The following is a 17,388-nucleotide window of genomic DNA, read 5'->3' as shown; positions in this document are numbered from 1 at the left end:
TTTTATAAATTGGATGAATAATGTAAAGGTATTAAGAAACACTCACTTGGAGAATGCTATGAGAAATCATTGGGGTATAAATAACAGAAATCTTCTAATTTATTTACCTACTAGTTTCTAAGTTTGGATTTTCACTCCACATTTTTGTAAAGCAGGATTGGAAGTACACATAGTGTAGCTATAAGAAGGTTGTCCCGGAAATTTATGCTAGCTGGAAAAAAATAAAAGGGGTCAATGTAGTGTGCCTGCAAAAGGCCCTGCACCAAGGTCCAGAGATTTGGACTCAGTCCCATCTCTGCCACTGACCAGGGATCTGACCTTGGACATGTTACTGACTTCTGTTAAAATAGGAGGAAACAGAATCAAGCAGCTGTACTTAGATTTAAGATTGAAGAACAGAATAATGTTTACACATCTCATCATAAATCAGACTTTGAGCTTAAGGAAATTCACTATTTTGCAAGCGAAATATAGCTGTAGTACACAATTCTAATAATGATACAATCTTAATGTGGTCTTTGTGTTATATTCATTTATTTTTAATAAAATGTTGAAACACACTATTATTTCAGTTTTTCCGCATGTAGCAAGGATGCTATTCAAAAATATCTTCAGGGGATGGCATAGAATCCGACCGCTTAAGTAATTAAAAACATAGTATTAACTACCTAAATTGCATTTAGAAGAAAGAAAATAGTGAATGTATTACAAAGTGTGAGGTGTTGGGCAAAACTGTAAGACCTTAAATATAAATAATTCCTAAAACAATTCCCCACAAATTATCCCAGCCTCTGATTTTGGCAGCAAAATAATGAAAACCATAATCAATAACTGCACTTCACGAGTGCGTTTTTTTAGTCATGTTTAAGAACACATTTTAAGAGAATAACATAAAATGGGGCCCTTACTCTATTTATACTCCAAGCTGGGATCTTAAGACTTCTTTCTAATTTCCTCAGGGAGATAATAATAGACAGACCTGTGGTTCTGGCTCTGAAGTCTCCTCCACAGCTGCTCACTGCTTATCATCTTCCTAGTCACATCCCCCTGCCCACTGATCAGCAACAGAAAAGGCACTAAGAGAAGGACCAAAAGACGCATGTTCACGTCATCTAAACTAAGGGCTAAAGGACCACCAATCTAGGTCCTATTAGCTTTTGTTCCAAGATAGGTTTTTCCTGGAGCCCATTTCAGTCTTTAAGAGGCAAACCCAGAAACAGCGTAAGGCATCAGTAGAAATGATAGAAGCAATTGGAACTGACTGGCTCCTGCTGGAGAAGGTCTTCTATATTATGACATCCAAACAAATGGGCTGTATTTACTACTGAACTGCTCTTGACAGTGCTTGCCTTGTTCTCCTCTAGCTGGCAAACTCCATAAGAAACACTTCCTTCTGTAGGACAGATGCAGGAAGTGAGAGTCAATTAAGTATTGTTTGCTCTTTCTGTGTGGTAAAGAAAAAATATTTCTCTCCCATTTCACTTCCCCCATCTTTCAATTTTTAATCAGCCCGGTTTGCCATTAAGGTTTTCACTTCAGTTTCTTCACTCTTGGTAATTTCAGAATTGCCAATTCTACTTTTCATCTGCTCCTGCCTTTGCCGGTAGGTATTCACTCGGAAGCTGGAGGAAGTGGGGAGGGTTTTGTTTCTCATCTCCCTCACCCAGAAGATCCCCACAGCCCACAAGCAGTCCCACGTCTCCATGCTCCAGGAAGACCTCCTCCGACTGCCCTCATTCCCTCGAAGTGCTATTGATGCGGAGTTTTCACTCTTCAGTGATCCTCAAGGTATTAGGAAAGAAGCATTTCCTCTCTTGGGCTTCTTCTCCTGCCCTTCTTTTGTCCTCAGCTAGAGGACGTCTCTATCTTAATCGGCAGACAGTTCTCTAAGCTAGTGGCTCTCAGCTCTGGAGAGAGCACAAGAATCACCTGGAGAACTTGATAAAACGCAGATTGCTGGGTCCCACCCTCCAGCCCCGAGTTTCTGATTCGGTAGCTCTGGAATGGGGCTTGGGAACTTGCATTTCTGACAAGCTCCCAGGTGAGGCTGGTGCTTCTGTGCCAAGGACCAAATCCTGAGACCACTGCTCTAAGCTAATCGTAAGCAATTGAAGGAAGCAGTGTGGTATTGTTAGGAGAGTACTTGACTAAGTGAAGAACAGATATTTATATGAAATTCAAGAGGAGGCAAAAACGAATCTACAGTGACAGAAATCAGAACAGTAGTTACCTCTGGACTGGGGGGAATGGATTTCCCAGAAAGGGGTATGAGAGAACTTTCTCAGGTGATGAAAATGGTCTATACATTGATTGGCGTGTTCGTTACCTGAGTGGGTATTTTTGTCAAAATTCATTGAATTCTACATTTATGTTCTGTGCCTTTTACTCTATCTAAATTATACCTTCTTAATTAGAAAGTCTGGAGTCAGGGCCCAGTAATCTGTGTTTTTATAAGACCTCCAGGTGGTTTTGATGCCCTAGGAAGCTTGAGAACCATTATTCAAATTGAGAGAGAGAGAGAGAGAGACTGAGACAGAGAAATTGGAAGAGACCCATTTTGAAACCACGCTCTGTTACTCAGTTATTAATTTGGGACAGTTTACTTAAATCAGCATCCGTATGCTCTACATCTTCATCCAGAAGCTCCAGAGAAATAGTAGACACAGCTCTAGTCTGACCATGAGTTCAAAGAACAAGTCCCAGCCCTGCCATTTTCTTAATAGCTTATTTTTTCTCAAAGCCACAGCTTATGCAGCAGCAAGACACTGCACCTGTCTTGCCCACAGAGTTGAATCAAAGAGGTGATGAAGAAAGTGCTTGGAGGGCTAGGAGGTGTCACAGCAGTGGCTGCAATATTGCTCTGGGAAGCGTATCAGCAGTAGATCTTCATGTCCCTGAGCTGGAAACAGCAGCGCCCTGGGGTTTGATTGCCCTCCACACTGACAGGATTGGCGTGGGGCTAATTCTGTCTCTGCTGTTTCATGTTTCACAGCTGGGAAGGAGCTGTTTGGCCTCGACACTCTTCACAAAAGCTTGTGGATCCAGCTCCTGGAGGAGATGTTCCTGGGCATGCCGAGCGAGTTTCCCTGGGGAGATGAAATCATGCTTTTCCTCAACGTTTTTAACGGGGCTCTGATCCTGCACCCAGAAGACAGTGCCCTGCTCAGGCAGTACGCGGCCACCGTCATCAACAGCGCTGTGCACTTCAATCACCTCTTCTCCCTCAGCGGCTACCAGTGGATTCTGCCCACCATGCTGCAGGTGCACAGGCTGTCCTCTCCTGCCCATGGAACAGGTCAACAAGATCTGTACCAAAACTTTTAATGATGGAATTTTCTTCTTTTATGACCTCAAAAGGCACCAAATGAACCCCCCCTAGAAACTTCCAAAAGGTCATAATATTCCATTCTATTCTGAGATCTCCCAGACCGGGGCTCTGCTTTCCCATTTCTTCTGGACCAGTGGTTCTCAAAGTGCAATCTCTGGAGCAACAGCAGCAGAAGCAGCAGCATCACCTGGGGATTTGTTAGAAATGCACATTCTTGGGTTCCATCCCAGTGCTACTTAATCAGAAAGTCTGGAGTCAGGGCCCAGTAATCTGTGTTTTTACAAGACCTCCAGGTGGTTTTGATGCCCTAGGAAGCTTGAGAACCATTATTCAAATGTATGGCAAGCATTCAGTTGATGTTTCTCCCAAGAGAGTCTCCAACCTCTATCTGAATAGAGATTTTCATTGCCATTAAATTTGGTATGACAAGGTTGGAGGAGGTGAATGTAGCAGGAACAGTTTTCACTTAGTCATGCCTAATGTGTACATGGCTACAGTTAGGAGTACTGAATAAAGTTCAGAAGGGGCCTTGAGGGCTCATCCTACTTCTCATTTTTATGGAAATTTTAATAAAATTATGGAAGTAATGCATGTTTGTGTAAAGTGGCGTTTGCTCAACTACAGGGGCAAGAAATTGACTTTTTTTTTTTTTTTTTTTTGTGGTACGCGGGCCTCTCACTGTTGTTGCCTCTCCCGTTGCGGAGCACAGGCTCTGGACGTGCAGGCTCAGCGGCCACAGCTCATGGGCCCAGCCGCTCCGCGGCATGTGGGATCTTCCCGGACCGGGGCACGAACCCGTGTCCCCTGCATCGGCAGGCGGACTCTCAACCACTGCGCCACCAGGGAAGCCCAAGAAATTGACTTTTAATATCATCAGGGCACTCTGTCCTATTTTTAGATAGTTGGAATTTCCTGTATAACTTTTTAAATAATTATCAAAAACAATAAATGCTCATTATAAAATTCGAAAGATAAAGAAAAGTTTAAAGAAGAAATTAATGATCACCCATGGGGCTTCCCTGGTGGCGCAGTGGTTGAGAATCTGCCTGCTAATGCAGGAGACACAGGTTCGAGCCCTGGTCTGGGAAGATCCCACATGCCGCAGAGCAACTAGGCCCGTGAGCCACAACTACTGAGCCTGCGTGTCTGGAGCCTGTGCTCCGCAACAAGAGAGGCCACGATAGTGAGAGGCCCGTGCACTGCGATGAAGAGTGGCCCCCGCTTGCCACAACTAGAGAAAGCCCTCGCACAGAAACGAAGACCTAACACAGCCAAAAATAAATAAATAAACAAATGTGGGGTTTAAAGAAAAAAGAATATTATTTAAAAAAAAAAAAAAAGATCACCCATAATCCTCCCCCTAGATAACCATCGTTTACACATCTTGAAAATCTTGGTACTCTCTCCTACTTTTTCTAAAACAGAAGTTGAATCGTACCATATATTCAAGTTTGTTACCTACCTTTTTTAATGTGACACTAAGAATATTGTGGGGAAAAAAAAAAAAAAGAATATTGTGGGAGTTTTCCCTGTAGCACTATATAGCATCTTTTAAAATATAACTGATAGTATTCTGTTGAATGCATATACATAATACACTTAACCCCAATTTATGAATAATTTAAGTTGTTTCAAATTTTCTACTATTTTAAGCAACCTTGCAGCAGTCATTATTGTATATATTATATCTTTGTACATTTGTCTGTTTTCTTAAGATAAATCACTAGTCACAAACTTCCCGAGAAAAAAGTATGTTTATATTTTTAGGATTAAATATAAATATACATATATATATATAAGTATATAAATATATATGTATATAACATATCTATATTTTTAGGATTTTTATGTATATTGCCAGATCTCTCTCAAGAAGGTATATACCATTTTACACTCCCCTCCATCAGTTTATGAAGTTAGTCATTTCCGTCCATGCTTCCCATGGCTATGAGTTTTAAAAGCAAACACAACTCTAGTAGGCTGTTAAGGAATTTTCTGAATATGGTGACATTTTCCCATAGGTGTACTCTGACTATGAAAGCAATCCCCAGTTGCGTCAAGCCATTGAATTCGCCTGCCATCAGTTCTACATTCTACACCGGAAGCCCTTTGTGCTCCAGCTGTTTGCAAGTGTGGCCCCTCTCCTGGAGTTTCCTGTGAGTAACCTCTGTGGAAATAATGACCAACCCAACGAGGAAAGCAAAGTCTGTTTATTCAGAGCTTACTACAGCAAGGGATTCCTGGGCTGTTTACTACAGATTGTAGATCAGTTCTATATTTATGTATGGCCTGGTCATTGTGCATTTGTATAATCAGTCTCTCAGCTCTCTTTATTCAAGCAATGGAATATAAATACCAAAAATTATTTCTCTTTCAACAAGAAAATCTTCTCTCTTCAACGTTTCTCTTCAACCGTTATTTCGGCCCCTAGGATGTCAATAGATCAACTCTCTGGATTTTTATACTCAGTTAATGAAAGGATGGAAAATGGAAAATGATAAAGGGAAGAGTTCCAGATTCTCATTTTTTTCTGTCACTCTCTAGCACTTACCCTGCTTTATTTTTATTTTTCTGCAGAGCATTTATATCATATCACATGTAATATATGTATTTGTTTCACTAATATGTATCTTTACCACACCTCACAATAGAATTTGAGCTCCGTTAAAACAAGACATTTGTCTGGTTTTTGCTTGCCTTTTGCTTGTTTTTAGTTGTTGTTTTGTTTGTTTTTGTTTTTGTTTTGCTGTAACTGCAGTGCACAAAATGGTGCCTGGCACATAGTAGGAATTTAATGAGGTTTTTTTTTTTTAATTAATTTTTATTGGAGTATAGTTGCTTTACAGTGTTGTGTTAGTTTCTGTTGTAGAGCAAAGTGAATCAGCTATATGTATACATATATCCCCTCTTTTTTGGATTTCCTTCCCATTTAGGTCACCACAGAGCATTGAGTAGAGTTCCCTGTGCTATATAGTAGGTCCTCATTAGTTATCTGTTTTATACGTAGTAGTGTATATATGCCAATCCCAATCTCCCAAGTCATCCCACCACCACCCCTTCCCCCTTGGTATCCATACATTTGTTCTCTACGTCTGTGTCTCTATTTCTGCTTTGCAAATAAGATCATCTATACTGTTTTTCTAGATTCCACATCTATGCATTAATATATGATATTTGTTTTTCTCTTTCTGACTTACTTCACTTAGTATGATAATCTCTAGGTCCATCCATGTTGCTGCAAATGGCATTGTTTCATTCTTTTTATGGCTGAATAATATTCCATTGTATATATATACCACATCTTCTTTGTCCATTCCTTTGTCGATGGACATTTAGGTTGCTTCCATGTCCTGGCTATTGTAAATAGTGCTGCAATGAACATTGGGGTGCATGTATCTTTTTGAATTAGAGTTTTCTCTGGATATATGCCCAGGAGGATTTGTTGTTTTAATGAATGAATCAAAGTCATTTTACAGAGATTTGAGACGGTAAGTATCTCCATTCTGGAGATAGATTATCAACTAAGACCTGTAAAATTCCCAGGGTTGTCAAAAAATTCATCTGTTTCTCAAACATATTTGATGTATTCAACCAATCCATTATGGAAATTTGCGGGGGAATGCTGAGTCCCATTATCACAGACCAGAGAAAACATAGGCATGAACTTTACTGGCAGTTCACATGTTGCTGTATTTTTATGAGTTTCCACAAATATCTCTTTTGTACTAGATTAGCATTTAATAGATCCCTTAAAACTCAGGTGTTCACTCCATACAATAGCATGGTTGGATGCAGAATTCTGTAAGCTGAATACTGCCTAGATATTGTTATCAATGGCAGTGTTTATGAAAATTGTATTTCTGATCAAACCATATTAGTACTGATGTAGGAATTAATAAACTAAAATGGCTTTTCTTTTGTTTTTAATTGAAGTATAGTTGATTTACAATGTTGTGTTAATTTCTGCTGTACAGCAAAATGATTCAGTTATACATATATATATATATACATCTTTTTTATATTCTTTTCCAGTATGGTTTATCACAGGATATTTAATATAGTTCCCTATGCTATACAGTAGGACCTTGTTGTTTATCCATTCTATATATAATAGTTTGCATCTGCTAATCCCAAACTCCCAATCCATCCCCCTTCACCCTCCTTGGCAACCACAATTCTGTTCTGTGTCTGTGAGTCTATTTCATAGGTAAGTTCATTTGTGTCATATTTTAGATTCCACATATAAGTGATATCATATGGTATTTGTCTTTCTCTTTCTAACTTCAATTAGTATGATAATCTCTAGGTCCATCCATGTTGCTGCAAATGGCATTATTTCATTATTTTTATGGCTGAGTAGGATTCCATTGTATATAGGTACCACATCTTCTTTATCCATTCATCTGTCGATGGACATTTAGGTTGTTTCCCTGTTTTGGCTACTGTGAATAGTGATGCTATGAACATATGGGTGCATGTGTCATTTTGAATTAGAGTTTTCTCTGGATATATGCCCACGAGTGGGATTGCTGTATAATATGGCAACTCTATTTTTAGTTTTTTTTAGGAACCTCCATTCTGTTTTTCACAGTGGCTGCACCAACTTACATTCCCACCAACAGGGTATGAGGGTTCCCTTTTCTCCACACCCTCTCCAGAATTTGTTATTTGTAAACTTTTTAATGATGGCCTAAAATGGCTTTTCTTTGTACAGGATGCTGCCAATACTGGGTCCAGCAAAGGCGTGTCAGCTCAGTGCCTGTTTGACTTGCTGCAGTCGCTGGAGGGGGAGACCACGGACATCCTAGACATCTTAGAGCTGGTCAAAGCTGAGAAGCCTCTTAAGTCATTAGGTAAAAGCAAAACTTGCCTTGGCATTCTTTTTCTTTTTGTAATCTTTCTTTTTTTAAACGACCTTATACTGAATATTTTGAGCTAAATCAAAATAGCAAAAATAAGTGGAACGGTGGTATAAATTAAATGAGTACATTTTCCTATCTCCTGTTTTTCTTAAATTTCTTGTAAATCTTAAAATGTAAAGGATTCTCTGCCATGAAAATTGTATTAAAAGGGGGGCTCAATAGACCACTGTAGTTTTCAGAAAATTGGGTTTTCCTGGGCAATTCTAAGTGAATAACCCTTTAAGACAGGCTTTTATTATCATGGAATGTCTACAATTAGAGGTATTCAAAGATGAAGTCTCATGTCTTGCCTTACAGCATCCAAATATCCTTCTATTAGATGAGTTTTTTTAAACTACCAAAATAAAGCACTTTTATTTGTCATCTGATTATTCAAAAATAGAACAGAATTTTTAGTCCCTTTAGATGAGGATATTAAGTGTTCACAGTTTAGGAATAAAGTCTAACAAGGAAATGCCTACAAAATATAACTGGAAAGAAAGTGTTAGGAGTAATAAATTCTTCTTTATCCCTGGTGGAATCCACTCTGATTGTGTGCCTTGCCCTTCTGTCCCTTCAGATTTCTGCTATGGAAACGAAGACCTGACTTTCTCTATAAGTGAAGCCATTAAGCTCTGTGTTACTGTGGTGGCATATGCTCCTGAGTCATTCAGAAGGTAACTGCAGCCTTTTATTCCATGCCTTGTAATAAGTAAGTATGGCAAAGGAAATAAAATTGAGTGACTACAAAGGTTATGTTTGCTAAGATTAGCCTGTAATGTTCTGGCAAGTATGTTTTCAAAAACTAAATTTAGGGAACTTGTCATAGCAGAGGTTATGAAAAATATAGTAAATCTTCATCAATTTGAAATCCCCTAATTTGGAAATTGTGAAGTGGCTAAGATGTTTTAGTCTTGTTTAGGAAATATCCTCACATGTAACAGAAATTAATAGCAAATAAAATTTCAGAAAAGACATTTAAGCTACTTAAGAAAACTCATTTCAAGGAGCAATAAGAACTTGTGTCACACAAAGAGCAGGAAGAGAAATCTTGCCTGTCATTTTGCCAAGTGCAAGGAATCCAAAGGACTCACCATGGTGAGTGTTATTTCCAGTTCTAGGATGTTGGCTCTGACCTGATTTTATTTACATATATATATATATTGTGTATATATATATGTGTGTATATATATATATATATATATAATATGTGAAATGAAAATCAGCCTCATCTCTCTATTAAAATAGGTATTCTAAAGGCAGAGACAATAATTCAAATGAATTATGGATAACCCCTTTTTATGTAATGTACATGCTTAAAGATAAGAGCTGCATTCCTTCCAAATGTTCCATAATTCTGGCTTAACCAGCCCTATGGCCTTCCCTCCTCTTCCTCAATTCAACATTAGGAAATCTCTCCCTCTTAATTTCTCAATCTACTTTGATTTTTTCTTGTAATATCTAACCCATAAACAAAGCATTCGATTGTATTCTACCATATTCTTAGTATATGTGATATATCTTCCAATGCCTAATATAGTGCTGTATTCCATATATGATATAACAATATAAATTTATAAAATGAATGAATCAGATAACAGCCAACTGTTTCCATGTTCCTATTTCTCTCATTTGTAATTCTTCTTGCATAGGCCTTTGTGGTGAGAAAATAGTTTGAAAATAAAAATATGGATTAGTCATAAACATATCACAGTTTTTGCCTCAACTTTCTTTCTTTTGAGAGAAGGATGGGCTAATAAATTATTCCAGGGTATTGCTCCTCTGTTAAGACTGCCAGATCTAGGTAGGTTATCACCTTTCTAATGTAAATTCAAAGAACTGAGACTACAAACTCCTGTCACACAGGAATAAAATATAAATCTTATCTGAGTGTGAACTCAGGGTTGCTGGCTCTGATCTAACCCAGAGTCACCCGCATTGGTCCTACCTCCTGGGACCAGCTGTTGATCTCATGTGCTCAGGGTGAGCTGTGACTCTGACTCAGGTTTGAAGTGAAAGGGAAGATGACTAGTGATTCTCCTGGTGAAACCAACAGAGAACTAGCGCTTGTCTATTCATACCAGTCCAGTTCTAACCTAATACAAGCCTATCCTGAAACATCTATAGATCGGGTGATTTATGGAACACTAGATAGAAATGTATAACTGATCTGAAAGTAAAGCATAGTGATCTACTTGGGATCTAAAGATTGCTTGGGGCTTACAGATTTCCACATTACTTAAAATTCTTAATTCTCTCTGTTTGATCAAATCTCCTAATCAGTTTCTCATATTCCTCCTTAAATCTACCTCTGGTTTTCAATTAGTGTAGAAAAATATTGACCCAACTATTGCAACTCTACTAGTTTAACCCAGTGGATACTTTGACCCCAAGGATATTTTGACTACGACTTTATAAATACAAACATCTTAATCATAATTATACCTATACATTTTCATTAAGGGATTATTTTCTAATTTATTTATGCCAGTTTAATTCCTCAGTCAGTTTATGTTGCAAATAAGCCACTTTCAACTTTTCATTTTATCAAAGTTCTTTTCATTGAAATTATTTTCTTTCTATGTAAAATTTATAATAAAGTTTACATTCATTGATTAAGTTTTAGGGGAGGACTTATTTTATCTTGATCTGTATCAAACTTTGCTCATTAGAGTTTCTGTCATTTTGAGCTTTTGTGTTTCAGGTTTTGATCATTACTGCAGTTTCCCCAAGTCAAATTTCAACGGTGCCCATAAGATGTAGTTCCTTAATGTAGAATAAACATCTGAAGCAGGATGTTTATTAAACAACAAATTCTACTCAGTGGTGTTTTAACAATTGTCAGTTTTATTTTATATCAAAAATTCTTTCAGAATAGTTATTATGAATTGGATAAAAGACTGGGACTTTGTATTTTTAAAGTAATCAATGAAAAAAGCAGCAGACAACTGGTCAGGTATTCCCAGACTGCTTTATTATTCGGGATTAATCTTAGAGTGTAATACCATTATTTAATATTCTTCCATCAGTTTGTTCATTATGCACTATCTCCTCACACACCGCTGGGACAGAGAGAGCAGATGGTAGGGTCAGAACATCCCGCTGACAAGCAGGGTGACCTCTGCCCCATCTCCACAGTGCATTTCCCGGTCCCCCCACTGCAAATAATCTCTCCTGCCTCCGGTCCCAGAGCAATTTATTTTGAAGTTTTCCCTTATGAAATCTGTTGCTCAGCCATCTCAAGGCGCTGAGCCAAGTCACCTTACCTCATCCTGCCTCTTACCTACCAAGTCTGTAAACATGAGGAGCCACCTGAAGAAAATGCATACAGTTTATTCTTACCACAGCCTCTGGTGGAAATCTCTGCTCTCCTTGCCTGAGCTGAATATCACAGCCATCTTCAGGGTCCCCTTTATCCTTTCTCAGAAACTCCTGAAACGGTGTCAGTCATGAGTTGAGGTTTCTGGAAGGATCCAGTGAAGAGTGACTTCTTTCTTGCCCATGTTCTAAATAAATGAAGGCAGGCAGAAGGGAGGTTGAAATATCACCTGTAGTGCTGAGAAAGATTAAGTAGGGGAATCAGGCTTGAAACAGGACTGCCCTGAGAACTCACAGCAGAGGATAGAAGCCCTGTTGGCAGGCTTTTCCAGGAAAAGAAAAAGAGCTGAGCTGATTTTGTCCAGTATGTCTATATCAATTTGCCCCTCAGGTAAGTCTTTGTCTTCTCCAGAACCGAATGAGTAAAAGGGCAAAGGGGAACCGGGATTGATATTGACTGAACTCTCTCTGCTGGAAGGAAACATGAGGAATGAGTAAAATATGCCACCCCCATCCCCAACATTCCCACCTAATTCTGTCTTAAGCAATGGGGATTAAACTCTGTGCCCCTGGTCAACCCTGCCTCAGGAGGGCAAATCTACCTTCTCTCAGGACGGTCCTCATCCTCCTTTCCTTAGGCTCCTCCTACAATATCACAGCTCCATAAAAGGTTCAAAAATGGATCAAAACCTTACATTAACTTAACTCCAAGTCCACTCGATTCCTAAGTGTCAAAATACCCCCTCTTCTATTTTCCACTCCAGGCATATCCAGTACCATGTTACTAGGGTGTATCAGAGATTCTGCAGTGCGATTAAGAGATAACAGGAAGACACTGCAATGACAAAATGTATAAAGATTCTCTAATATTAAAATGCTAACAGCATAGAGAAGCCCTAAATTTGACTAAAAAATCCTCGCATTATCAAATTCCCAATGAGATATGAAAGACACTTTCAAGTTAAAATCCAAACACATTGAAATCAAAAGGAATTAGAGTTCACAATCAAATTCTCTTGTCATTGTGAGTTAAAAGCCAGAGTCCAACACTGTTAAGCTAAATTAAAAAATTTTAAAAAAAACCTCCCTAATACCTTATTCTGCTCTGTTTAAGCCAGAACTGTTCTTATTCCTGGGTGGAGCCAGGATCTCTTAAGTAGTTGTTCCCTGGGATATGTTTCATGGGAATAAATTCAATTCTTACAAGACTTCAACATTTGTAATACCAAGTCCCTGTTGTGCTTAAATTTTTTTTTAAATAATGTATTTTATTTAAATATTCATACAAGAAAGTTTTTACAAATTGTAATTTTATAGTTTCATGAATGTATACAAAGTTAACACATCAGTGTAACTACCACTCAAATTGAAAAATCAGATAAAAGAACCACTATCCTGATTTCCAACATCACAAATCAGCTTTGTCTGTTTCTGAACTCAACTACAATGAAATAATATGGTAGGTATTTTTTAACGTCTGACTTCTGTTATTCAGTATTATTTCATGAGATTCATCCACACAATCGTGTATAACAGTAGTTCTTCATTTGTCTATAATATTCTATTGTATGGCTATGCTGCAATTTGTGTATTTCTTCTTTTGTTGACAGACATTAGTGTTGTGTCCAGTTTGAAGCTATTACCAGTAATGCTGCAGTGAACATTTTTCTATATGTCTTTGTGTGCACATATATATGCGTCTCTGTGGGTAGAAATGCTCTGCTAGATCATGGAGTATGTGTATGTTTTGCTTTAGTAGATACTACCAAAAAGTTTTCCAGAGGGCTTGTATCAGTTTTCACTCCCACCAGCAGTGTATAGGTGTTCCAGTACTCTACAGCCTCATCAACACTTTGTATTGTCAGTCTTTTTTATTTTAACTGTTTTTGTTGGCTTATAGTGATATCTCATTGTGGTTTTGATTTCCATTTCCCTCCAGCAAATTAAAAGGTTTGGAAGCCTTTCAGATTGTTTACTGGAATTTGGATATCTACTTTTGCAAGGGACCTATTGAAGTATTCTACCTATTTTTAAATGAGATTATCAGTAATTTTTATTTGATATATAGAATTTTTTTTAAAGAGTGTGATATAAATACATTTTAACTTATATAGAGTGGTGTTGCTGGTAAACATTTAACAACCAACTCTCTGGGAGAAAGAGTTTCTGATGTGTAGCATTGCCAATTTGCCAATATGTAGCAATTGCTGAATACAAAATACCAGAATGACATCATTGAATGTGGTGTTGGAAAGAGATGCTTATGGTAGGCCTTTTTCTTTAAATTAATTTTTATTGGAGTATAGTTGCTTTATGATGTTGTTAGTTTCTGCTGTAAAGCAAAGTGAATCAGCTATACATATACCTCCTCTTTTTTGGATTGCCTTCACATTTAGGTCACCACAGAGCATTGAGTAGAGTTCCCTGTGCTATACAGTAGGTCCTCATTAGTTATCTATTTTACACATAATATCAGTAGTATATATCTGTTAATCCCATCCCAATCTCCAAGTTCATCCCGTCCCCCCCTTCCCCCTTGGTATCCATACGTTTGTTCTCTATGTCTGTGTCTCTATTTCTGCTTTGCAAATAAGAACATCTATACCATTTTTCTAGATTGCACATATGTGTTAATATACAATATTTGTTTTTCTCTGTCTCTCTTACTTTACTCTGTATGAAGTGAAGTCTTACAGTCTCTAAGTCTGTCCACATCTCTGCAAATGATCCAATTTCGTTCCTTTTTATGGCTGAATAATATTCCAGTGTATATATGTACCACATCATCTTTATCCATTCCTCTATTGATGGACAATTAGGTTGCTTCCATGTCCTGACTACTGTAAATAGTTCTGCAGTGAACCTTGGTGTGCGTGTATCTTTTTGAATTATGGTTTTCTCTGGGTATATGCCCGGTAGTGGGATTGCTGGGTCATATAGTAGTTTTATTTTTCGTTTTTTAAGGAACCTCCATACTGTTCTCCATAGTGGCTACATCAGTTTACATTCCCACCAACAGTGTAAGAGTGTTCCCTTTTCTCCACACCCTCTCCAACATTTGTTGTTTTTGGATATTTTGATGATGGTCATTCTGACAGGCGTGAGGTGATACTGCTTTGTAGTTTTGATTTGCATTTCTCTAATAATTAGTGATGTTGAACATCTTTTCATGTGTTTGTTGGCCATCTGTATGTCTTCTTTGGAGAAATGTCTGTTTAGGTCTTCCACCCATTTTTTGATTGGGTTGTTTGTTTTTTTTGATCTTGAGCTGCATGAGCTATTTGTATATTTTGGAGATTAATCCTTTGTCAGTTGCTTCAGTTGCAAATATTTTCTCCCATCCTGAGGGTTGTCCAGTAGGCCTTCTTGACTGGTTATTTAGCCATTCCAGCACACCACTGGCTACTTGTATTTCAAATAACATCTCTTACTCTGTGGCTTATAATTTTACTCCCCTAAGGTTGTCTTTTGATGAACAGAGCTCTTCATTTTAATACAGTCCAATGTATCACCTTTTTCCTATTTTTTTAGTGCTTTCTGTGTCCTCTTATGAAATCTTGGCTAACCCAAGGTTATGAATATATCCCCTTATATGCTAGGTGCTTCTTTGTTTTTATCTTAACATTTAGATTAACAAGCCATCTGGAATTAATTTTGGTATGATGCAAAGTAAGGGCCAAAGTTTGTTTTTCCCATAGAGATATCTAATAGGCAATAGACCCAAGCACCATTTATAGAAAAGACTAGCCTTTCCCCATTGCATTGCAGTGTCATCTTTGTTATAAATCAAATACCTGTGGATTTGTTTTGGACTCCTTATTCTGTTTCACATATCTATTTGTCTATCCTTGCACCAATATTATACTGTCTTAATTATGATAGTTTTATAAAAAGTCTGATGTCTGGTAATATGTCCTTTTACAATTATGAAATTTCCATCTTTAACTTACCTTGAAGTCTGTTTTGTCTGACATAATAGTTACATCAGCATTCTTTTGGTGTTTGCTCTTACTTTCACCTTCAACATTTCTATATACTTATATTTAATGTCTCTTGATAGCAAAATATAGCTGAATTTTTAAATTATTCACACTAGTAAGCAGCCATTTTCATACCTGTATCACAGTGACTGTTTCCAGACCAGACTCTTGCTGTAAACTTGCTTAAGCTTTAAGAAGCCAGACTCCTAAAGAAGGGTTTTATTTTGGTTTTATTTTGTTTGTTTGTTTGTTTTGCGGTACGTGGGCCTCTCACTGTTGTGGCCTCTCCTGTTGCGGGGCAACAGGCTCCGGACGCGCAGGCCCAGCAGCCATGGCTCACGGGCCCAGACGCTCCGTGGCATGTGGGATCTTCCCGGACCGGGGCACGAACCCGTGTCCCCTGCATCGGCAGGCGGACTCTCAACCACTGCGCCACCAGGGAAGCCCAAGAAGGGTTTTATTTTGTCTCAGATTTGTTACAAATTACTGAATGGAAGCTTTGTTGATTTTTGTGAAGCTTGTTTCTCTGATTGACTGAATAGCTCTACCTGTCACCATTCTATTGTTCTTTCAACCAATTGTATATATGCTAACTCTCCCAAGTAGATAATATTCTTCCTAAATGCAGAATTTTATCACCTTTTATCCGGTGATTAATTAACTAATTAATTAGTGTTGGTAGATATTTCCGGCAGCTTTAATTACTCTTGGCTTGGGTGGTGTGGGAAGGGGATTCAGAGTTTTCCAACTCTCTAGAGGCTTTTCATTTCTCCATGCTCCAGAATATCAAGTAGGATGTAAAAACGTGATTTGGTTTTCTATCTGTTGATTAAAGTCTTCAGATGCTGATGGTCCTGGAAGCTTTGGTGCCATGTTACCTACAAAAGCTAAAGAGGCAAACGTCACAAGTGGAGACAGGACCCGCTGCCCGAGAGGAGATCGCCGCCATGGCTGCTCTTGCGACATCCCTGCAGGCCCTTTTATACAGCGTAGAGGTCCTCACCAGGTAATCCCATCGGCAGAAATAGCCCCAGCCATAAGCTATATGTATCCACCAAAAAGATGAAAATCTCTAAAACCCAGTTTTTATTTACAGATAACTTATCCAAACTCAGCTGAAACTGCAAGCATTCCCTAAGTTGTTTAGATAAATAGTGCTCAGTACTCTAAATAATAATAATGATGATGACAATAATAATAATAATTGTTAGTATTATTATTCTACCATGATTGCTAAACACACATTTACATGTAGCTTGCCGAGCTTCTGTGGCAGTTTTAACCCAGCAGTAAACAAATCTTTTGTAAAAGGGCTAATTTAGTGACTATGAAAATGTGATCCACGTTTTTATTAGCTCTTTTTTTACGAGACATGAAATGTCTGCAATTTCAGCTAAGCATTCTTTTATTATTTTCCTGTTTGTAAAGAGCTGGGTTTATTTTTACTTTAATTTCAGAAGCTACATAACAAACATAAACTACAAAATTTTATTCTAATGCTAGAATTGATAGATTCTCTGTCGGACAGGACTCGAGTGCTGAGAGAGGGGACTGAGGGATTTAGGAATGGAAAGGTCAGTTGACACCAGGGTTCAGCCCTAAACAAAGTTCCAAGAAGTTAGCCCTGGCACCAGATTCTTGGGTACAGAAGCAGAGGAATTGAGCTGCCCTGTGTCAGGGAAGGGCTGGATAGATGAGGCCTGGGTGGGCGTTGGCGGGTGGGGGCATTAGCGGGGCCGGGGGGATGTCTGTGTACCAAGGATAGAGCGAGTGGGGGTGGTAGATGCAGGACACTATATAGTGATATGCTTTCCTTTTCCATTGTCATCTAAAATCAGCTGGAAGGAGACATTCCTCCCCA

General features: G+C 38.3%; 1 protein-coding gene across 11 annotated transcripts in view; it reads left to right on the top strand.

Moving 5' to 3' along the window:
• The window catches only part of UNC80 (unc-80 homolog, NALCN channel complex subunit), a 242,910-nt gene that overhangs the window by 183,222 nt on the left and 42,300 nt on the right, over positions 1-17,388 (top strand). For all 11 annotated transcript variants that reach the window (XM_067740745.1, XM_067740742.1, XM_067740738.1 and 8 more), the window contains exons 42-47: positions 1,608-1,788; positions 2,993-3,261; positions 5,350-5,484; positions 8,043-8,181; positions 8,810-8,906; positions 16,363-16,533. In XM_067740745.1, coding sequence (XP_067596846.1) covers positions 1,608-1,788; positions 2,993-3,261; positions 5,350-5,484; positions 8,043-8,181; positions 8,810-8,906; positions 16,363-16,533 — 992 coding nt within the window. The remainder of the gene's footprint in view (positions 1-1,607; positions 1,789-2,992; positions 3,262-5,349; positions 5,485-8,042; positions 8,182-8,809; positions 8,907-16,362; positions 16,534-17,388) is intronic.

This window comes from Pseudorca crassidens, chromosome 6 (genome assembly GCF_039906515.1).
Source record: "Pseudorca crassidens isolate mPseCra1 chromosome 6, mPseCra1.hap1, whole genome shotgun sequence".
In the NCBI taxonomy this organism is placed as follows: Eukaryota; Metazoa; Chordata; class Mammalia; order Artiodactyla; family Delphinidae; genus Pseudorca; species Pseudorca crassidens.
Note: the sequence above shows the minus strand (reverse complement) of the source record. Positions and strands in the feature narration are given on the sequence as shown.